Source organism: Nycticebus coucang, chromosome 10 (assembly GCF_027406575.1).
Source record: "Nycticebus coucang isolate mNycCou1 chromosome 10, mNycCou1.pri, whole genome shotgun sequence".
NCBI classification, from domain to species: Eukaryota; Metazoa; Chordata; class Mammalia; order Primates; family Lorisidae; genus Nycticebus; species Nycticebus coucang.
This window is the reverse complement of record NC_069789.1, coordinates 29926275-29950928: the sequence shown is the minus strand read 5'-3', so window position 1 is coordinate 29950928 and position 24654 is coordinate 29926275. Positions and strand designations below refer to the sequence as shown.

At 39.4% G+C, this 24654-nt stretch overlaps 1 protein-coding gene across 2 annotated transcripts in view; it reads left to right on the top strand.

Moving 5' to 3' along the window:
* Positions 1-22140, top strand: part of LIN9 (lin-9 DREAM MuvB core complex component) — an 80416-nt gene extending 58276 nt beyond the window's left edge. For both annotated transcript variants that reach the window (XM_053604046.1, XM_053604045.1), the window contains exons 11-15: positions 1659-1739; positions 11700-11825; positions 18789-18968; positions 19118-19215; positions 20682-22140. In XM_053604046.1, the coding sequence (XP_053460021.1) occupies positions 1659-1739; positions 11700-11825; positions 18789-18968; positions 19118-19215; positions 20682-20787 (591 nt within the window). In that variant the 3' untranslated portion in view covers positions 20788-22140. The remainder of the gene's footprint in view (positions 1-1658; positions 1740-11699; positions 11826-18788; positions 18969-19117; positions 19216-20681) is intronic.
* Positions 22141-24654: the final 2514 nt, after the last annotated feature.

Genomic DNA, 24654 nt, shown 5'->3' with positions numbered 1-24654 from the left:
TGTCGTGGCATCATAGCTCACAGCAACCTCAAAATCCTGGGCTTATGTGATTCTCTTGCCTTAGCCTCCCAAGTAGCTACGATTACAGACGCCTGCCACAACACCTGGCTATTTTTAGAGATGGGGTCTCGCTCTGGCTCAGGCTGGTCACAAACCTGTGAGCTCAGGCAATCCACCCATCTTGGCCTCCCAAGCTGGGATTATAGATGTGAGTCACAGTGCCCGGCCTGGTTATTTTTTATATGCCTAATTTTGTAGGTAGTTTTATTTTCTTTTGATAGGAAGTTCTATTATTTTCTCTCTCATTTTTAATGTTAGCTGCCATCAGTTATCAATGTCTAAATCCATTCATTCATTAGAATTGCAAAATGATGCTTTTTTTCAGTCTATCACTCATTCTTTTCTATTTTTTTTCTTTTGAGACAGAGTCTCACTATGTTGCCCTGAGTAGATTGCCGTGGCAGTCATAGCTTACAGCAAACTCTTGGGCTTAAGTGATTCTCTTGCCTCAGCCACCCAGGTAGCTGAGACCACAGGTACCCTCCACAACACCCAGTCATTTTTTTGGTTGTTGTCATTGTTATTTGGCAGGCCCAGGCTGGGTTCAAACCTGCCAGCTCCGGTGTATGTGGCTGGCAACCTAGCCACTGAGCTACAGGTGCCGAGCCTCATTCTTTATCATATGTAATAATCCTATAAAGAAAAATTTCTTCTAATCTATTCTGTAGTTGCTTAATGGTATAGTTTGTGTAGGAAAGGCAGGATAAATGCTTGAATATTTTTCTTTTTTTTACAATTTAGTAAGTAAGTTTGTTAACTAGTATATTCTTTATTAATGGTTAATTTTTCAAAAGTATCACTGTGAGGGCCGGGCATGGTGGCTCACACCTGTAATCTCAGCACTTGGGAGGCCTAGACAGGTGGATTGCCTAAGCTCCTACGTTCGAGACCAGCCTGAGCAAGAGCGATACCCTGTCTTAAAAACATAGCTGGAGTAGCCAAGCATTGTGGCGGGCGCCTGTAGTCCCAGCTACTCGGGTGGCTGAGGCAAGAGAATTGCCTCAGCCTAGGAGTTGGAGGTTGCTGTGAGCTGTGTGACGCCATGGCACTCTACCAAGGGTGATAAAGTGAGACCCTGTCTCTACGAAAGAAAGAAAGAAAGAATGAAAAACATACCTGGGCATTGTGGCGGGTGCCTATAGTCTCAGCTACTTGGGAGGCTAAGGAAAGAGAATGGCTTAAGCCCAAGAGTTGGAGGTTGCTGTGAGCTGTGACGCCATGGCACTCTACCAAGGGTGACAAAGTGAAACTCTGTCTCAAAAAAAAAAAGTATCACTGTGAACTCGGATTTTAACATCATGTTAAAACATGATTTTGATATGATGTTAAAATCCATTCAATTCTTTGCAGTTGTTATTAGTTCACAAATTGTCCTATTTTGGGCCAGTGAGAGCTTGTTTAGGTTGAGTCCTTTTGATATGTCCTAGTTACCGTGGATTTTAAAACAATATTTCTTGTTACCCTATGAGATATATAAAATAAAACGATGTATCATTTTATATTGAAACTATTGCTAAAATATCTTAGTGAAAAATTAAAAATTTAATGGATATACCTAAATGCGTCTATTCTGAATTATTTTTTCCTCTTTGTTGTAGACGAAATTATCAAAAATTCTCATGATTAAAAAGGAACATATCAAGAAATTAAGGGAAATGAACACAGAAGCAGAAAAACTGGTAAGGATCTGTTTATTTTTTTCCTTGTCTTATTTTAACATGGTAAGGCTGGTCTATATATCTAATGATTTTAAAATGTCTTAGAGAAGAAAATCTTTTAATGTTATTTTTAAATTTTCATTTGCTATTATCGTCTCTTATTATATAGAACATATGTATTAGTAAACATAAGTAAAATAGCAATGCAATATAATACATTACCCCAAACCTCATTATACCATTCACTGTATGACTAAATAGGATTAATGGGTATACTAGATTCTTTGAATAGTTTGCATGAGTGTGAGAACCCTAAGACTGGTACTTCTGACTAAAGAAGATATAATGTCAGAGGTTATAAAAAATGCTTCAGAATAAGTAAATCGGGAAACATATGCCTGGTCATCTTCAGGTTATCTTGACATGATTTCAAAAAAATTTTATTCATAAGAGAAATTATCAGAGTTTTTTTTTTTTTTTTTTTTTTTTTTTTTTTTGTGGTTTTTTGGCCGGGGCTGGGTTTGAACCTGCCACCTCCCGCATATGGGACCAGCGCCCTACTCCTTGAGCCACAGGCGCCGCCCATATCAGAGTATTTTTAAAAACTATTTTGAAAATATTCACTAAGAAAGTCTGAATTGCAATTAAATTCACATCTTGCTTAAGGATTTGTAGGATGGTAAATAGGTTTCACTCAAGTACAAGTTCCAGTTAATTGAAAATGACTCCATAGAAGTGTGAAAATAAAGGAGAGCTTAGTGGACTGGGCTGTGATGGAGGAAGGGGGGAAGTGTATGACTGATTACCAGAATCTGTCTTGGGCACGGAAATGGGGGTAATAGCACTAGGCATCTTTGAAATGAAATGTTTTAAGGGGATAAGTGTGGGTGAACATCTGTACAAGTAGATACCTAACTAAATGAAGAACAATCTTTTTTTAGGATTATAGATTTTTTTTTTTTTTTTTGAGACAGAGTCTCAAGCTGTCGCCCTGGTAGAGTGCCATGGAGTCACAGTTTACAGCAATCTCAAACTCTTGGACTTAAACGATTCTCTTGCCTCAGCCTTCCAAGTAGCTGGGACTACAGGTGCCTGCCACAACGCCCAGCTATTTTTTTTTGCAATTGTCATTGTTATTTTAGCTCACCCAGGTTCTAACCTGTCAGCCTTGGTGTATGTGGTCAGCACCCTACCACTGAACTACAGACATTGCCACCCCCTCCACTTATGTGTTTCCTATTTTATCTTTTTCATCTTTACACATTATTTAATTATTTCTTGTTACTATCACTAGCTGAGATTTTTTTCTTATGTCTGTAAGTCTCGTGCTTTAAATATTGGGCTTGCCTTACCCATTTAGTCTTATATACTTTGAAATGAAGATGGATTGATTGATTTTTTTGGAGACAAAGTCTCACTGTGTTGCCCTCCATAGAGTGCTGTGGCATCATAGCTCACAGCAACCTCAAATGTTTGGGATTAAGTGATTCTCTTGCCTCTGCCACCCAGGAAGCTAGGACTACAGATGCCTGCCACAATGCCCGGCTATTTTTCATTGCAGTGGCATTGTTGTTTAGCTGGCTCAGGCTGGGTTTGAACCCACCAGCTGCAGTGTATGTGGCTGGCACCATAACCACTGTGCTGTGGGTGCTGAGCCTTTAGATAAATTTATAAAATTTTTTTTTTTGAGACAAAGTCTCACTCTGTCACCCGGGTTAGAATGCAGTGGCATTATCATAGCTCACTGCAACCTCAAATTCTTGGGCTCAAATGATCTTTCTGCCTCAGCCTCTGGAGAAGCTGGGACTATAGGCATTCACCACCATGCCCAGCTAATTTTTTTCTAGTTTTTTTTTTTTTTTTAGCGATGGGGTATTGCTATGTTGTTCAGGCTGGCCTTAAGAGATCTTCCCACTGGGGCCTTTCAAAGTGCTAAGGTTATAAGTCTGAGCCACTGTACCCGGCCACTTTATAGAATTTCTTATCAGGATACCTATGGTAAAGAAAATATTAAAGTTTTTATTTTAACCAAAAGAAGAAACCTGAAGTTTTGTGGGTTTGTGTGTTTTTGTTTTTTTTTTTTGAGATGGAGTCTCACTATATCACCCTCAGTACAGTGCCTAAACCTCAAACTTTTTGGGCATAAGCGATTCTTTTGCGTCAGCCTCCCAAGTAGCTGGGACTACAGGTGCCCACTACAATGCCTGGCTAAAAACTTGAAGTTTCAGGAAAGAAAGAGCAACAAAAAGGGTCAATATGTGTTTGTTTGTTTGTTTTTTGTAGAGACAGAGTCTCACTTTATGGCCCTCGGTAGAGTGCCATGGCATCACACAGCTCACAGCAACCTCCAACTCCTGGGCTTAAGCGATTCTCTTGCCTCAGCCTCCCGAGCAGCTGGGACTACAGGTGCCCGCCACAACGCCCGGCTACGTTTTGGTTGCAGTTTGGCCGGGGCCGGGTTTGAACCCGCCACCCTCGGTATATGGGGCCAGCGCCTTACCGACTGAGCCTCAGGCGCTGCCCTCAATATGTGGTTTTATGTAAGTGAATATACAATATAGAATAATACCTGGGGCATTTAAAATGTAGAGAGAATTAAATACAGCTAAACAGCCTATTGGTCAGGGTAGGAGTATATACACAAATAGACTTTGATAAATCAAGGATGAATGTTTTAATCTCAAAGGCAAAAATGATTAAACATTAATCATTTTTATTATTCTATTCCCCACCCCACCCCAACCTTGCAAACTATTCATCTTTTACTAGATAATAAAAATGTTTAATCAGGGCTCAAAGGGGTAGGGCGCTGGCCCCATATGCCAGAGGTGGCGGTTCGAACCCAGCCCTGGCCAAAAACTGCAAAAAAAAAAAAAAAAAGTTTAATCAGCCAGCATGGTGGCGTATGCCCTGCCTGAGGCAGAAGTATCACTTGAGCTCAGGAGTCTGAAGCAAGCCTGGGCAACACAGTGTGACCTTGTCTCTAAAAAAAAAAAAAAAAAACAGTTTATTTTGGCATACTTTAAAATAAATAAAACATGGCTCTGCACCTGTGGCTTAAGCAGCTAAAGTGCCAGCCATATACACCTGAGCTGGGGGGTTCGAATCTGACCCAGGCCCACCAAACAGCAAGGGCTGCAACAAAAAAATAGCCGAGCATTGTGGTGGGCGCCTGTAGTCCCAGCTACTTGAGAGGCCGAGGCAGGAGAATCGCTTAAGCCCAGGAGTTGGAGGTTGCTATGAGCTGTGATGCTACGGCACTCTACCCAGGGCGACAGCTTAAGGCTCTGTCTCAAAAAAAAAAAAAAATATATATATATATATATATATATACAATAAAATAACTAAAACAGTGGAATCAGAATAGTCCTAACACAAAGAAATGATAAATGCTTGAGGTGATGATACCTCTAAAACTCTGATTTGTTATTACACATTGTATGCCTGTATTAAAATACCACTTGTACCCTATAAACATATACAATGTTATGAACCCATAAAGATATTTTTAAAATACTGAATCCAAAAGAAGGCAAGAAAGAAAAGAAAAAATGACATTGAATAAGTAGAACAAATAGAATGGAAATAGTAAGATGGTTGACGTAAATCTAAATATATCAGTAATGTTAAATATAAGTAGACTGAATGCTCTTTTAATTAAAAGATATAATTAAACTGGGTTAAAAATAAAACTCAACTGTATAATGTTTATAAGAGACACATTTAATAAAAAAGGATCGCAGAATTATAAAATTTTAGATGTATAAAAATATATACAGAGTAAAGTTAAAATTATAACAAAAACTTTTTTTTTGAGACAGAGTTTCACTATGTCGCCTTCAGTAGAATGCTGTGGCATCACAGCTCACAGCAACCTCAAACTCTTGGGCTCAAGTGATTCTCTTGCCTTAGCCTCCCAGGTAGCTGGGACTACAGGCACTCGCCACAATGCCCGGCTATTTTTGTTGTTGTTGTTGCAGTTGTCGTTGTTTAGCTGGTCCAGGCCAGGTTCAAACTCACCAGCCTGGGTGTATGTGTCCAGTGCCATAACCACTGTGCTACTGGCGCCAAGCCATGTAACAAAAACTCTTATAGCTATGTTAATATCTAACAAATTCAAGGTAACAAATATTACTGGATATAAAGAAGTATGCTTCCTATTGATAAAAGATCTAATTCATCAGAAAGAAATGATAATTTGAAATTTATATGTATGTAATAACTTTGCCTTCAAATATATAAAGCAACAATGGACAAAATTGAAAGGGAAAAACAAAACAAATTCACTATTATAACAGGGCGTTTTCCAAACTCGTCTTAGTAACTGATAAAACAAACAGTCAAAAAAGAAAAATACAGGGCGGCGCCTGTGGCTCAGTGAGTAGGGCGCCGGCCCCATATGCCGAGGGTGGCGGGTTCAAACCCAGCCCCGGCCAAACTGCAACAAAAAAATAGCCGGGCGTTGTGGTGGGCGCCTGTAGTCCCAGCTGCTCGGGAGGCTGAGGCAAGAGAATTGCGTAAGCCCAAGAGTTAGAGGTTGCTGTGAGCCGTGTGACACCACGGCACTCTACCCAAGGGCGGTACAGTGAGACTCTGTCTCTACAAAAAAAATAAAAAAGAAAAGAAAAATACATCGAGCTAAAAAAAAAGAGAGAAAAGAAAAATACATTGAGTTAAAAACACAGTTAACAAACTTGATTTCATTAGTACAGAATATTAACCTAACAATGTCAGAATACCCATTACTTTCAAGCCCACGTGGAATGTATACAAAAATTTATTGTATGCCAGCCAACACTAAAATAAATTTCAAATGATTGGAATTCTCCAGTATGTTCTCTGGTCACAGAGCAAATTAGCTAAAAATTAAATCCTAGCACTCTGGCAGGATTCAGAGTTTAAGACCAGCCTGAGTGAAAAAGAGACCACGTCTCTACTAAAAATAGAAAAACTGAGGCAAGAGGATCACTTGAGCTTGAGTTGGGGGTTGCTGTGAGCTATGACACCATGGCACTCTATCCAGGGCTACGGTTTGAGACTTTGTCTCAAAAAAAAAAAAAAAAAACACTTTGGGATGCAGCCATGCCTGTATTAGAATTGAAAACATGTTGAGGCTCAGTGCCTGTAGCTCAGTGGCTACAGCACCAGCCACATATACCGGGGCTGGTGGGTTTGAACCCAGCCTGGGGCCTGCTAAACAACAATGACAACTACACCAAAAAAATAGCTGGGCTTTGTGGCAGGTGCCTGTAGTCCCAGCAACAAGGGATGCTGAGACAAGAGAATCGTATAAGCCCAAGAGTTTGAGGTTGCTGTGAGCTGTGACGCCATGGCATTCTACCAAGGGTGACATAGTGACATAGTGAAACTCTGTCTCAATAACAACAACAAAAAACACATGTTGAAATTGATGGAAGACTGAAAAATCAGTAAATTAAGCATCTATCTGAAGAAGTTAGAGTATGAACAGCAAATTAAATCTAAAGAGAAAATTAGTAAATAAAAACAAATATAAAATAGAGATGATGGGCTCAGCACCCGTAGCTCAGTGGTTAGGGCACCCGCCACATACACTGGGTCTGGCAGGTTCAAACTGGGCCTGGGCCTGCTAAACAATGACAACTACAACAAAAAACACCTGAGCATTGGGTAGCGCTTGTACTCAGTGAGTAGGGCGCCGGCCCCATATACCAGAGGTGGCAGGTTCATAACTGGCCCCAGCAAAAAATATATATATATAGTTGAGCGTTGTGGTGGGCACCTATAGTCCCAGCTACTTGGGAGGCTAAGGCAAGAGAATCACTTGAGCCCAAGAGTTTGAGGTTACTGTGAGCTGTGATGCCACAGCATTTTACTGAGGGCGACATAGAGCTGGAGGTTGCTGTGAGCTGTGATGTCATAGGACTCTACCAAGGGCGACACAGTGAAACTCTGTCTCAAAAATAAATAAATAATAAAATAAAATAGAGATGATATGCAAAGTCAAAAGTTGGTTCTTTGAAAGAACTAATAAAATTTATAAACTTTGAAATGCCAATCAACAAAAAGACTTTCTAAGATACAGATATCTAAGGCCTGGTGCCTTTGCTCATGCCTGTAAGCTCAGCACTCTGGGAGGCCGAGGGAGGCAGATCCCCTGAGCCCACAAGTTCAAGACCAGCTTGAGCTAGAGTGAGACCCCCCACCCATCTCTAAAAAATAGCCGGGCATTGTGGCAGGTACCTGTAGTCCCAGCTACTTGGGAGACTCAGGCAAGAGAATCACATAAGCCCAGGAGTTTGAGGTTGCTGTGAGCTATGATCCACAGCACTCTACTGAGGGTGACAGAATGAACTCTGTCTCAAAAAAACATAGCAATAAAAAAAAAGATGGAGGCTTGGTGCCTGTGGCTCAAGTGGCTAAGGTGCGAGCCACGTACACCTGAGCTGGCAGGTTCGAATCCAGCCCAGGCCTGCCAAACAACAATGACAACTACAACCAAAAAATATCTGGGCATTGTGGCAGCGCGTATAGTCCCAGCTACTTGGGAGGTGGAGGCAAGAGAATTGCTTGAGCCCAGGAATTGGAAGTTGCTGTGAGCTGTGATGCTACAGCACTCTCTACCCAGGGTGACAGCTTGAGGATCTGTCTCAAAAAATAAATAAATAAATAAACAGATTGGGCGGCGCCTGTGGCTCAGTGAGTAGGGCTCCAGCCCCATATACTGAGGGTGGTGAGTTCAAACCTGGCCCTGGCCAAACTGCAACAAAAAATAGCCGGGTGTTGTGGCGGGCGCTGAGGCAGAAGAATCACCTAAGCCCAAGAGCTGGCGGTTGCTGTGAGCTGTGATGCTACAGCACTCTACCAAGGGCGATGGAGTGAAACTCTTGTCTCGAAAAAAAAAAAAAAAAGATACAGATATCTAATATCTGGAAAGAAAAAGGAGTCATCACTATAAGTGTTTACAGACTTCAAAATGTTCAGGGGAGGATATTGTATTAGGAACTGAATTATATCCCCTCAGAATTTATAGGTTGAAGCCCTAGCCCCCAGTGTGGTTGTATTTAAAGACAGGTGTTTGTTTAAGGAGGTGAGGAAAGTTAAATGAGTCTATAAGGTTGGGGCTCTAACCAATAGTACTGGTGTTCTTAGAAGAGGCCGGGTTTAGTGGATTACAGGATTCATGCCTGTAATACTAGCACTCTGAGAGGCCGAGGTGGGAGGACCACATGAGATTAGGATTTCAAGACCAGTCTGAGCAAGAGCGAGACCCTGTCTTTACTAAAAATAGAAAAATTAGTTGGGAGTTGTGACGTTCACCTGTAGTTTTAGCTACTCAGGAAGCTGAGATGGGAGGATCACCCAAACCTAGAAGTAGGTGGTTGCAGTGAGCTATGATGATGCCACTACACTCTACCTCAGGTGACAAAGTGAGACTGTCTCAAAAAAAAAGGAAAAAGAAGAAACACCGTAAGTACAGGCACACAGAGCAAAAGCCATCTGAAGACACAATGAGAAGGGAGAGGTCCATAAGCCAGGAGGAGGGTCTTCACCAGAAACCAAACTTAACAGTACCTTGATCCTATACCCAGCCTCCAAAACTCTGACAAAATTTAGTTTGTTTAAGCCACCTAGCCTGTGGAATTCTATTATGAGCAGACTAATAACATATTTTAAGCAACTTTCTGCAAATACATCAGATAATTGAGATTATGTGGGCACATTTCTAGAAAGATAGAACTTGTCAATGATGATATAAGAAAAAGTGGAAAACATCTGAATATTCTTAAATGAACTCATAAAACTTGCCCACAAAGAAATTTCAACCTCAGGTGAGTTTCTAAATCATTGATTCTACTGAATATTTAACATTAACATCAACCTTCAAAAATGGCTTCTAGAGAATAGAAAAAAACAGGAATACTTTCCAACTCATTTTATAACGCTTGAATAATTTAATACCAAAACCTAACAAAGATGTTACAAAAGAGAAGAATTGGCTTGGTGCCCCTAGCACAGTGGTTTGTGGCACCAGCTGCATGCACCAAGGCTGGTGGGTTCGAACAGCGCCCGGGCCAGCCAGAAAACAATGACAACTGCAACAAAAAAATAGCTGAGCATTGCGGCGGGCGCCTGTAGTCCCAGCTATTTGGGAGGCTGAGGTAAGAGAATCACTTAAGCCTAAGAGTTTGAGGTTGCTGTGAGCTGTGACGCAACAGCACTCTACTGAGGGCGACACAGTGACTCTGTCTCAAAAAAAAAAAAGAGAAGAATTATAACCACTCTCATTCATGAAGAAAAGAGATGCAAGAATCCTGAACAAAATGCCAGCAAATGGAATTTGTTAGCATATTAAAAAGGCATATCATCACAGCCAACTAGAGTTAATTCCAGTAAGGGCAAGAATGGTTTACATTGAGAAATAAATAGGCTGAATGTAATGCCTCATACCAGCGCTTTGGGAAGCCAGGCTAGAAGGATTGCTTGAGGCCAGGAGTTCCAAACCTTGTCTCTACAAAAAAAAAAAAAAAAGAAAAGAAAGACATGGAGTCCAAGGACACAGAAGATTATAGTCTCTATAGAAAAATTATGGAAAAATAAAATCTGCAACCTGGAATGACCTAAATATCCAGAAGTCCTTCCATTAGTTAGATTTATTAAAATTTAATATGAGTGAAATAATATTTCCAGGGGTATGGCAGAGGCACAGAACATACCAGTGCTATCAAAATGGCAAAATTCATATAGCATTAAAGTTGTACTTTGAGAACTATTGTGCCCAATGATGTTCAAAGAAGATAAGAACTTTCCATAGCTATCAAAAGGACAGTTAATGTTTGAAGTCTCCAACGTGTCTTCTTGATTGATTCAGGTCAGTATCTTGATTATCACATTCAAAACAGCCAAGCATTTGATAAAATTCTAAGTGGTAACTGTGACCTGGTCATTGGTTATTCTGGATGCTATTTCAAATATCTTTCAGGCTGCTGAAAAACTAGGTGAAACTGAGAAACTTAGTATAATGATTGAAGAATGTGGAGGTTTGGGCAAAATTGAAGCTCTACAAAACCATGAAAATGAGTCTGTGTACAAGGCTTCATTAAACTTGATTGAGAAGTATTTCTCTGTAGAGGAAGAGGAGGATCAAAATGTAGTACCAGAAACTACCTCTGAAGGCTATACGTTCCAAGTTCAGGATGGGACTCCTGGGACTTTAACTTTTACATTGTATAGCTGAGGCACAAAGTTGTCGTGTACTGCGTTTGGTATAAGTTTGTCTTAACTATTTCTCTACTACGAACTCTTTTTAAACGTGGTTTGTTATTGTAGCACTTTTTACAACAAAACTATACTTGAACAGTTCCAAACTGTACATACATACTGTCTGGAGCCTATCCTCTGAAAGGGTTTCTTATTTCTATGTGGAATTTCATATCTTGCAGTGTCCTGTAAATAAAGATTAAAGTCTAAAAAAAAAAAACCAATACTATTGTCACACACAAGAACTGTAATAAGAAATGTAGACAAGTTTAATAACCTTTAATATTGGGTGGCGCCTGTGGCTCAGTGAGTAGGGCGCCGCCCCATATACCAAGAGTGATGGTTTCAAACCCAGGCCCAGCCAAACTGCAACAACAAAAATAGCCGGGTGTTGTGGCAGGCGCCTGTAGTCCCAGTTACTCGGGAGGCTGAGGCAAGAGAATCGCATAAACCCAGAAGTTGGAGGTTGCTGTGAGCTGTGATGCTATGGCACTCTACCGAGGGTGATAAAATGAGACTCAGTCTCTAAAAAAAATAATAATAATAACCTTTAGTATTTTTCTTTTTCCCCTTTTTTTACCTTGACTAATACAGATTTTAGTATTTAGTTAATTTTTAATTCTTATTATATTTAGTGTGTTTTAGGTAAATTAGCTTCTCCTTTTAGAGCATCGAAATTGTATTACCAAAACAAGAAACGAAAATACCCTTATAAAGGCCTGTTTATTTTTTTCTTCACAGAAATCATACTCCATGCCCATTGGCATTGAATTTCAGAGGAGATATGCGACAATTGTTCTAGAGCTTGAACAGCTGAACAAGGACCTAAACAAAGTTTTGCATAAAGTTCAACAGTATTGCTATGAGGTAGGTAAAATGTATGTATTTCTCTCCATTTTAAAGCTTAACAGTGGTTCTCAACCTTCCCAATGCTGCAATGTGTTTTCATTGTTAAAAAAGGGTCGCGACCCACAGGTTGAGAACTGCTGGCTTAATACTTTTACTTGTACGTTTTAGAAAATCCAATGTAGGCTCTCACAGCCATTGCAGTACATTGAGCTCCATGGAGACAGTGCCAGGGCAAGTGAGAAGTGGATGGGCACTGGGCAACTCTGTGCCTCACTGAGGAAAAATAACTAAACATGGGCAAAGGCCATCCTAAGAAGCTGAGAGGCAAACTTGTCGGAGCACAAGAAGAAGCGCTCAGATGCTTCAGTCAACTTCTCAGAGTTTTCTAAGAAGTGCTCAGAGATGTGGAAGACCATGTCTGCTAAAGAGAAAGGAAAATTTAAAGATACGGCAAAGGCGGACAAGGCCCATTATGAAAGAGAAATGAAACCTATATTCCTCCAAAAGGGGAAACAAAAAAGAAGTTCAAGGATCCCAGTGCACCCAAGAGGCCTCCTTCGGCCTTTTTCTTGTTCTGTTCTGAGTATCGCCCAAAAATCAAAGGCGAACATCTTGGCCTATCCATTGGTGATGTTGCAAAGAAGCTGGGGGAGATGTGGAATAACACTGCTGCGGATGACAAGCAGCCTGATGAAAAGAATATGAAAAGGATATTGCTGCAGACCAAGCTAAAGGAAAGCCTGATGCAGCGAAAAAGGGAGTTGTCAAGGCTGAAAAAAACAAGAAAAAGAAGGAAGAGGAGGAAGATAAGAAAGATGAAGAGGAGGGGAGGAAGATGAAGATGACAATGATGAATAAGTTGGTTCTAGCACAGTTTTTTTCCTTGTCTATAAAGCATTTACCCCCCGCCCCGTACACAACTCATTCCTTTTAAAGAAAAAAATTGAAATGTAAGGCTATGTAAGATTTGTCTTTAAATTGTACAGTGTCTTTTTTTGCCTAGTTAACACACTACCGAATATGTCTTTAGATAGCCCTGTCCTGGTGGTATTTTCAGTAGCCACTAACCTTGCCTGGTACAGGATGGGGGTTGTAAATTGGCATGGAAATTTAAAGCAGGTTCTTGTTGGTGCACAGCACAAATCAGTTATATATGGGGATGGTAGTTTTTTCATCTTCAATTGTCTCAGATGCAGCTTATACAAAATAATTGTTCTGTTAAACTGAATACCACTCTGTAATTGCAAAAAAAAAAAAAGTTGCAGCTGTTTTGTTGACATTCTGAATGCTTCTAAATAAATACAATTTTTTTTTTTTTTTTTTTTTGTAGAGACAGAGTCTCACTGTACTGCCCTTGGGTAGAGTGCCATGACGTCATACAGCTCACAGCAACCTGTAACTCTTGGGCTTACGCAAGCAGCTGGGACGACAGGCACCCGCCACACCTGGCTATTTTTTTTTGTTGCAGTTTAGCCAGGGCTGGGTTTGAACCCGCCACCCTTGGCATACGGGGCCGACGCCATACTCACTGAGCCACAGGTGCCGCCCATAAATACAGTTTTTTTAATTAAAAAAAAAAAAAGGCTCGGCGCCTGTGTCTCAGGCAGTTAAGGCTCTAGCCACATATACCTGAACTGGCAGGTTCGACTCCAGCCCGGGCTCGCCAAACAACAATGACAGCTGCAACCAAAAAATAGCCGGGCATTGTGAAGGGTGCCTGTAATCCTAGCTACTTGGGAGGCATAGTCATGAGAATCACTTGAGTCTAGGACCTGGAGGTTGCTGTGAGCTGTGATGTCACAGCACTCACTCTACCCAGGGCAACAGCTTGAGGCTCTGACTCAAAAAAAAAAGAAAAGAAAAGAATAATCTAAGCCAATATCTTTATAAGGTCCTTTAGCAGAACTATATTTTATATATATATATATATATATTTTTTTTTTTTTTTTTTTTTGCCGGGGCTGGGTTTGAACCTGCTATCTCCGGCATATGGGGCCGGTGCCCTGCTCCTTTGAACCATCGGTGCTGCCCTATTTTATGTATATTTTTATCCTCACATCATTAGTGTTGAAGAATGACACAGTAAGCTGTTAATTCTGAGGGGGATTTTTTTTGCTCAAATTAAAAATGATATAAATCCTCCTAAAAATTTAGAAAAATAATTACTCTTAATTCTGTTATCCCAAAGACCATATTTTGGTTTATTTCCCTTTAGTCTTTTTTTTTTTTTTTAAAGAATACATGCTTTTTCTCATAAAATTCTGATCATGCTGAATATATAATTTTATTTCTACCTCCTTTAATCTTTTCATCAGAACTATGAATTCTTAGGCAGGACATGGTGACTCATACCTGTAATCCTGGCACTCCTGAGCAAGCATGAGATCCCGTCTGTAAAAAATAACTGGGTATTGTGGTGGGTGCCGTAGTCCCAGCTACTCAGACGGTTGAGACAAGAGGGTTGCTTGAGCCCAAGAGTCTGAGGTTGCTGTGAGCTAAGATGCCACAGCACTCTACCAAGGGAGACCAAGTGAGACTCTGTCTCAAAACAAAAAAAAAAGAACTATGAATTCTTTCATTTCAAATATATAGATTACTTGGTTATTTGTGAATCATCATTCACATATTATTATATATATGAGGGTAGTTCAACAGTTTCACCTAAGTTCACTCATTCCTTTTACCATCTGTTATCATTTATTTTTATTTTCCTGATAGTTGTCATTCAACTACGTAACAATATACATTGGTCTAGAAAATAGATTTTTCTCCCTTGGACTAGCAACTATCCACAAGAGATGCAGACCAGGCATGCACGATGCTACATAACAAAGCTGATAATACATGCAGTAATAGGTTGTCTGTCGATTTTTTTGTGGTACCCAAGGCTATTTGTGATAGGCTCCTTTCCTAATGTATAAAATGATTTAATTTTCACAAAACTCTTATGGAAATACAATACAGAGAGAAGACTACAACTAAACAATTTGATTCCTAAATATATATCAAACATATCTATGAACAGGTATTTACTAAACGACATATACATATTCTAATATTAATAGCATCACTGTTCTTAATAGCCAGAAATTAGAAACTACCCCAATATTCAAATATTCATCAATACTAGAATGAATTGATAAATATGATACAGTTACATAGTAGGAAATGCTACCTACATGTAAGGAATTGTCTAAATAATTTATGGTACTTCCACATAACAGAGTACTATGCTATTATAAGAAGGAACAAGGAATTCTCTACTTAGGGAGGGACTTCCAGGATATGTTAATAAGTGAAAAAAGTGGGGCGGCGCCTGTGGCTCAAGGAGTAGGGCCCATATACCACGGGTGGTGGGTTCAAACCCAGCCACAGCCAAAAAAAAAAAAGTAATAAGTGAAAAAAGCAAAGGACAAATAGATATATATAGTATGTTACCTCTTGGGTAGGAAATAAGTAGAAATAATTATATATGTATTATATGATATGTATAAATAATTCTACATATATGATACACATACATAAATAATGCACTTAATTTTTTATTTTTTAATAAAAAAATTGTATTTACTTAGAAGCATTCAGAATGTCAGCAAAACAGCTACAACTTTTTTTTGCAATTACAGAGTGGTATTCAGTAAACAGAACAACAATTATTTTGTATAAGCTGCATCAGAGACAACTAAAGATGAAAAAACTACCATCCCCATATGTAACTGATTTGTGCTGTGCACCAACAAGAACCTGCTTTAAATTTCCATGCCAATTTATAACCCCCATCCTTTACCAGGCAAGGTTAGTGGCTACTGAAAATACCACCAGGACAGGGCTATCTAAAGACACATTCGGTAGTGTGTTAACTAGGCAAAAAAAGACACTGTACAATTTAAAGACAAATCTTACACAGCCTTACATTTCAATTTTTTTCTTTAAAAGGAATGAGTTGTGTACAGGGGGGTTAAATGCTTTATAGACAAGAAAAAAAAACTGCCCTAGAACCAACTTACTCATTCATCATCATCTTCTTCTTCTTCATCTTCCTCCTCTTCCTTCTTTTTTTTTTTTTTTTTTTTTGGCCGGGGCTGGGTTTGAACCCGCCACCTCCGGCATATGGGACCGACGCCCTACCCGCTGAGCCACAGGCACCTCCCTCCTCTTCCTTCTTTTTCTTGCTTTTTTCAGCCTTGACAACTCCCTTTTTCACTGCATCAGGCTTTCCTTTACCTCAGTATGCAGCAATATCCTTTTCGTATTTTTCCTTCAGCTTTGCAGCCTTCTTTTCATCAGGCTGCTTGTCATCCGCAGCAGTGTTATTCCACATCTCCCCCAGCTTCTTTGCAACATCACCAATGGATAGGCCAAGATGTTCGCCTTTGATTTTTGGGCGATACTCAGAACAGAACAAGAAAAAGGCCGAAGGAGGCCTCTTGGGTGCATTGGGATCCTTGAACTTCTTTTTTGTTTCCCCTTTTGGAGGTATATAGGTTTTCATTTCTCTCTCATAATGGGCCTTGTCTGCCTTTGCCAAATCTTCAAATTTTCCTTTCTCTTTAGCAGACATGGTCTTCCCCCTCTCTGAGCACTTCTTAGAAAACTCTGAGAAGTGGATTGAAGCATCTGGGTGCTTCTTCTTATGCTCCTCCCGACAAGTTTGCACAAAGAATGCATATGATGACATTTTGCCTCTCAGCTTCTTAGGATCTCCTTTGCCCATGTTTAGTTATTTTTCCTCAGCGAAGCACAAGAGTCGCCCAGTGCCCGTCCGGCTCTCACCTGCCCCGGCACTGTCTCTATGGAGCTCAGTGTACTGCAATCACACTTAATTTTTTAAAGGAAACACAGGGTAAACCAGAAACTTAAATTGGGAAAACATTGGGGAATAAGAAGGAGTGACATTTTTCTGAGTATGTTTCTCCCCAAAATACAAATAAACTCTAAAATGGAAATAAACCTAACTCTGTTTCAAAAGAGTAAAATAACTATTACTGTCATTGAAGGGGACAAAAACTAATCTAAACAGCTTGAACATAGTATAGGTTAAGCACCCCAAATCCAAAGTACTCCAAAATCCAAAACTTTTTGAGCACTGACAGGATTCTAAAAGGACATTGAATCATTTCAGATTTGGGGTTCTTAGATTTGGGATGCTAACATGTAAGTATAATGCAGATATTCCAAGATTCAAAAAAAAATCCAAAATCTGAAACATTCTGGTTCTAAGCATTTTGAATAAAGCATACTCAACTAGTATTTGGATTATATAATATATCCTTAGTCTAAAACCAAATTTAAACAAATATTGAACTCTAGTTAGTGAGGTTTTGTTGTTTTTTTCTCATTGTGGCACAGATAGCGATTCTGTAACTCTTTCTAGTGTTGTGGGACTGAGTAAATAAGTATATTGAAGATAACAAGAGCCAAGTTTCTCGCCTGGAGAAAAGAGTTATGAAGGGGGGGACTGGAATGAGCCCTGTCGTGGTAGAGTGGAATATGAAGAGTCAATATGAATTTCTGATTTATTTTATTGTTATCATGTAGGTTTAAGTAAGTATCTGCTCAAAGATCCTAAAAGCAGTGATACACTGATACCAAAGAACACATTGGCACCCAGATCTTAGTCTTTAAACACTGTTCTGCAACAAAAGGAAGCAGGACTCCTTGAAAAAGAGACGTATTCTAGACCTAGAGCACAAAACGAGGAAGATGAGCCTGGACCACCTTTTTATTCTGGGGAAATAAAATGGGCACACATCAAAGGGAGCTGGCTTGCCAGGGTTCCCAGTGGCCAAATCTGGGACAATTTGACAATTTGAACTTCAGAATAAAAAAATATAGTAAGAGATTGTAATCCATAAAATAAAATAAGAATCCATGAATCTGTATTGATATTATTTAATTCATTTTATAAAGGAAAGTTCTGGAAGTAAATTGCCAACTAATAAATGTAAAAGGGATGATAGGAGTGAGAAAAACACCATTTGGCAAACATCATAGTAATAATTGATATAGACAAGAATGTCAGTGAGGCTCGGCGCCCATAGTACAGTGGTTACGGCGCCAGCCACATAAACTGAGGCTGGCGGGTTCGAACCTGGCCCGGGCCAGCTAAACAAGGACAACTGCAACCAAAAAAAAAAACCCCAAAAAACTAGCCCGGCGTTGTGGCAGGCACCTGTAGTCCCAGCTACTTGGGAGGCTGAAGCAAGAGAATCACTTAAGCCCAGGAGTTTGAGGTTACTGTGAGCTGTACCCAGGGTGACAGCTTGAGACTCTGTCTCAAAAAAAAAGAATGTCAATGAATGCTAAAACTAGTACATAAAAGTTTAAACTTAGTAATTACAAAGAGGGGAATATTTTACTGTGGGGAAATTTTGACAGACACTTAGCAACTTAACCAAGTGCTAAAAGGTAACATTAGTGATGACAGGTCAACGTCTTGTGCCTTCTGATGATGTACAGGGAAGAACTCAGCTTCAGTTTGTGGTATTCCTGGCAAAAGTGCATAGCTTCAGTCTACTTGTAAGGAAACAGATAAACCTGGCTGAGGAATAGTATACAAAATAATTGGCTGGTACTCTTGAAAAATACCAAGGAAGTACCAACTGGAGTATTTAGGGGTAAAGAGGCCACGGTGTTTACAACTTACTATCAAATGACTGAGGGGAAAAATTATATACACACAGAGAGGGATCAAATCAAATGTAGTAAGACATAAACAATGAGTCTGAGTAAAGGGGTATCAAGAGTTCTTTTTTTTATTCTTTAACTTCTTTAAAAGTTTGAAATTATATCAAAATTAAAAGTTGCAAAAATAGAAGACAAATCAGAAAAAAACTGTTGAAAGAGAAAAAACAAATTCTAAGGTAAGAATATCATCTTAGTTATAAATGCTAGCTTTGTAAAAATCAAAATCTAAAAACAGGGCAAAAACAGTCATGGCCTTTTGACTGTACATCTCATGTTTCCATCCTCCGTATTCAGCTTGCTCCAGACCAGGGCCTCCAGCCTGCAGATCAGCCTACAGATATGAGACGGAGGTGTGAGGAAGAAGCACAGGAAATAGTTCGGCATGCAAATTCCTCAACAGGACAACCCTGTGTTGAAAATGAAAATCTGACAGACTTGATCTCCAGGCTTACGGCTATTTTATTACAAATTAAGGTAAATTTTAGAGAAAATATTTTTTTAATTTGGTACTAAGTGAAAATTATGCTGATTTGTTGCTGAGAAATTGTAAGCCATAGATTATATCAGGTATTTTACATCTATCTTTGACCTATAATTTAATTTTGACATTTTTTTCCCCTTAGTGTCTAGCAGAAGGAGGAGACCTGAATTCCTTTGAATTCAAATCACTTACAGATTCATTAAATGATATCAAAAGTACAATAGATGCTTCTAATATCAGGTAACTCATTAGGTACATCCTAATTATTTTCATATTAAGTTTATAGTGATTTTCAGTGTATGTTTTAAAAATTATACCTGTTTGTTACGTATTCATAACATTTTTATCCTTTAAATAATCTTTCAAAGAGCTTTTCAGTTATATCCAGTCTTTTGACAGAACAGAAATTTTATATGGAATTTTTTGCATAAAGGAATCAGGAGACATATGGTAGTTATTAGGTTTGGCTTAGCATGGAGGTTCAACTTAGAAGCAGAGCTTCCCCAGTTGAAGAGAGGTTCGTCCTCTCTTTCCAGAACCCCTGTGGCTCCTTTCCTTCTTTACAGCCTGGGTGTTCAACTACTACTAAAGTAGAATTGTGGCTAATGTATAAAAGGAGATTTATTCCTTCTCTAAGGTCATTATCTCAGCTATTCCCCTTCTTTTTTTTTTTTTTTTTTTTATGTTGGGGATTCATCGAGGGTACAATAAGCCAGGTTACACTGATTGCAATTGTTAGGTAAAGTCCCTCTTGCAATCATGTCTTGCCCCCATAAAGTGTGACACACACCAAGGCCCCACCCCCCTCCCTCCGTCCCTCTTTCTGCTTCCCCCCACCATAACCTTGTCATTAATTGTCCTCATATCAAAATTGAGTACATAGGATTCATGCTTCTCCATTCTTGTGATGCTTTACTAAGAATAATGTCTTCCACTTCCATCCAGGTTAATATGAAGGATGTAAAGTCTCCATTTTTTTTTAATGGCTGAATAGTATTCCATGGTATACATATACCACAGCTTGTTAATCCATTCCTGGGTTGGTGGGCATTTAGGCTGTTTCCACATTTTGGCGATTGTAAATTGAGCTGCAATAAACAGTCTAGTACAAGTGTCCTTATGATAAAAGGATTTTTTTCCTTCTGGGTAGATGCCCAGTAATGGGATTGCACGATCAAATGGGAGGTCTAGCTTGAGTGCTTTGAGGTTTCTCCATACTTCCTTCCAGAAAGGTTGTACTAGTTTGCAGTCCCACCAGCAGTGTAAAAGTGTTTCCTTCTCTCCACATCCACGCCAGCATCTGCAGTTTTGAGATTTTGTGATGTGGGTCATTCTCACTGGGGTTAGATGATATCTCAGGGTCGTTTTGATTTGCATTTCTCTAATATATAGAGATGATGAACATTTTTTCATGTGTTTGTTAGCCATTTGTCTGTCATCTTTAGAGAAAGTTCTATTCATGTCTCTTGCCCATTGATATATGGGATTGTTGGCTTTTTTCATGTGGATTAATTTGAGTTCTCTATAGATCCTAGTTATCAAGCTTTTGTCTGATTGAAAATATGCAAATATCCTTTCCCATTGTGTAGGTTGTCTCTTTGCTTTGGTTATTGTCTCCTTAGCTGTACTATTTCCCTTCTTTTTTAAAAACTGTTTTTCTTAAATTTTTGAAATGAAGTACTTAATTATGTTTCCTCTTTTTTCAGTTGCTTTCAGAATAATGTAGAAATCCACGTTGCACATATTCAGAGTGGCCTGAGTCAGATGGGAAACTTACATGCCTTTGCAGCAAATAATACCAACAGAGACTGAATAGAAGATTTCCTTATTTCAACTGCACAGGGGCACTGTGTTTGAGAAGTGCTTTTCCTTTATATAGGCTTCCAACACCAAATAACCTAACTGATGGAAAACAAGGGAAATGTATCTCCAAATAAGGCATTTTAATATTCTGTACTGCTTCTTAAACCAGCATTGCTGACCAGCATATTTATTTTTCTTTTATTATTCAGATGCTGTAGCATTGCTTATGTTACATACGTTTATTAGCAAGTATTTTTAAACTGAAAATGTCTAAACATAATTTCGTGGAAGAATACATTGACCATTTTTTTTAACATGTATGAATTCAACCCAACACCTGCAGACAACTACTGCAGTGGAGAACATGAAGAAACATGGTCTCTTTGTGCATATTGGTGGCAGTGTGGACAGTCCATCTGGAAAATTATAACTTCTGTTGATTTAATGGATCACCATCTAAGTCTTCAAAGCATAACATCTGGGAAGTCCGAGTTTTAAGGAAGCCACTGAAGTATAGATGGGAAATAAGGACTTTACAAGTATATATGACATATACTTGAAATGTGACATGGTTCTATATATCATTTTATAATAATATTTTAATTTATCATAATTTATATAAAAGAAACCTTTGTGTTTGTCTGTTGAAAGAAAATGAAGGAGCAGGAGAAACATTACTGCAAGATGCTAAATTTCCACAGCAGATTTGGCAAATCTTTTCCCGTCGATTCAGGTCAAAAGTGCTATTGTTATGAGATTTATTTAAAAAATAAAAAGACTAATAACACACTATTTTCATATTTTTGTTTATTTGCACAACTTTTAAACCAGATTACTGGTTAAAATCCAACAGTACACAGTTTATAAAATAAAAAGGATTTTTATAAGGAAAACAAATATAATAACCAGTGCTGTGAAATGCAGAAGAAAGGTTTTTGATTGTTGTGGCTTTTTGTTTTTCTTTTTTAAGGAAAACCCTGCCTGAAATATTAATCTTGTAAAAAGTATGTATTTGTAATATTTTGTTTGTTTTAACATAGAATACTATAAAGTCAAAATATATTGTTGTTTTCAGATTTGGAGTTTAAGATATAGCTGTGGAGGTGATTTTGATTTTTTCAGATGTCTCATAAAATGAGGCTTTTTATATGTTAATGTATAATAAAATTGAAGCAAGATTATTTTCCATTTGAAATTTTTGTATAGTTTAAAAATGCTTCTGTATTCTTTGTTGGTATTGTGCCACTGCAAAACTTTAGTGCAGAGTTTATATTTAGCTAAACTGTTATGTTAATTAAGAAATGCATAAATCTTTTATTCTTAATATTTGTAATTCTAAATAAATTGATCTATGAAAATTAACAGCCTATATTTTCTTTTCTTTTTTTTTTTTGAGACAGAGTCTCACTTTGTCACCCTCAGTAGAGTGCCACGGTGTCATAGCTCACAGCAATCTCCAACTCTTGGGCTCAAGTGATTCTCTTGCCTCAGCCTTCCCAGTAGCTGGGACTATAGGTGCCCACCACAGCGCCCAGCTATTTTTAGAGACGGAGTTCTCACTTCTTGCTTAGGCTGGTCTCAAACCTGTGAGCTCAGGGCAGTCCACCTGCCTTGGCCTCCCAGAGTGCTAGGATTACAGGCATGAGCCACTGCCCGGCCTTTCTTTACAACTTTAAAAACAGAAGAAATACTTAACGATTTGTATTAATTAAATGAAAATATAGGCTGTAGGCTTTTTTGTATTGGATGAGCATTTTCTTACATTTTTTCTTTTATACTTCTTGAGGTTTACATGAACCGTCACCTCACACTTAAATAGTACCTCATTTTACACACATTTAATTAAGCACTCTGTCGTTCAGTACCATCCTGTGTTGACAACAGAGACTGGCTAAGAATATAGTTGAATTTTACTGTTAAGGAAAGAAGAAACCTATAAAATTCAGAGTAATCATTTTGGGCCAGCCATACATTGATCTGAATAATTAACCACTGCTTAACTGAAGATCTATAAAGAAAGCTATCAAAAACAGATTGAGCAGCGGTGCCTGTAGCTCAGTGGGTAGGGTGCCGGCCACATACACTGAGGCTGGGGAGTTTGAACCCAGCCAAGGCCAGCAACAATGGCAACCACAACAAAAAACTAGCCAGGTGTTGTGGTGAGCACCTGTAGTCCCAGCTACCTGGGAGGCTGAGGCAAGAGAATCGCTTAAGCCCAAGGGTTTGAGGTTGCTGTGAGCTGTGACATCACAGCACTCTACCCAGGGCAACAGCTTGAGACAAAAAAAAACAGATTGAGCAAACATGCTGTAGCTTTTATTTATAGAGATTTGGTTCTGAATTATTTCAAACTATTTCTGAAAGTCACATTCACTTGCTACCATTGAGAATCTACAGAAAGTTGTGCCCACAGTGACCTTGATTTATATCTGGCACCAAAAAAAAAAAAAAGAATCTACAAAAAGATTTTCCCGCTGAATGTTTGTTTGTTTGTTTGATACACAGCCTCAGGCTGTCGCCCTGGGTAGAGTGCTGTGGCATCACAGCTCACAGCAACCTCCAGTTCCTGGACTCAAGCGATTCTCCTGCCTATGCGTCCCAAGTAGCTGGGACTACAGGCGCCCGCCACAACACCCGGCTATTTTTTGGTTGTAGCCGTCATTGTTGTTTGGTGGTCCGGGCTAGATTTGAACCCACCAGCTCAGGTGTATGTGGCTGGTACCTTAGCCGCTTGAGCCATAGGCGCCAAGACCCACTGAATGTTTTATCTTAAATCCATGTACCTGTCTTCATCTTCATTACCACCACTACTCAAAGCCCAACTGCCATCTTCACTATCCTGGGAAACTGCAGTTACCTCCTAACTTATCTCTCTCAGCATCTACTCAGCCCTCCTCAAATTCAGCCAATGTGATATTCTTAAAATCCAGAGTTGGAAAAAAAAAAAAAAAAATCCAGAGTTGGTCACATTATCCCTCTGTCTATAAATGCCTTTAAAGTCTTTGTATGACTATCTGGACACATTCAGAACTCTTTTATAAGATCTGCAAAGCCTTGCATGATCTGGCTTCCCCTACCAATTTCTTCATTCTGCTCCTCACTCCAAGAGGCCTTTGCATGTGCAATGCCTCCCTTTCCTTTCTTTTCCTTGGCAACACATGATCATCCTACAGATCTTACCTTTAGCATCACTTTCTCAAGGAAGTTTTTCTTGACCACAACACAGCTCCTATTACAGTGTCTCCAGATCTTGTACCTCTCTTTCCAGCAATTATTATATTTGCAATTTTTTTTTTTTAGACAGAGCCTCAAGCTGTCACCCTGGGTAGATTGCTGTGGCATCATAGCTCACAGCAACCTCCAACTCCTGGGCTCAAGCGATTCTCTTGCCCCAGCCTCCCAAGTAGCTGGGACTACAGGCGCCCGCCACAATGCCTAGCTATTTTTTGGTTGCAGTTGTCATTGTTGTTTGGCGGGCCGGGCTGGATTTGAACTTGCCAACTCAGGTGTATGTGGCTGGCGCCTTAGCCGCTTAAGCCACAGGCGCCGAGCCTGCAATTTATTTATTTTTTTCAGTTTTTTTGTCTGGGGCTGGGTTTGAACCCACCACCTCCAGTATATGGGGCCGGTGCCCTACTCCTTTGAGCCATAGGCGCCGCCCAGCAATTTTTTCTTTTTGAGACAGAGCCTCAAGCTGTCGCCCTGGGTAGAGTGTGGTGACATCACAGCTCACAGCAACCTCCAACTCCTGTGCTTAAGCGATTCTTTTGCCTCAGCCTGCCACATACAGGTGCCTGCCACAAGACCCAGCTATTTTTTGGTTGTCGTTGTTATTGTTGTTTGGCAGGCCCAGGGTGGATTCAAACCTGCCAGCTC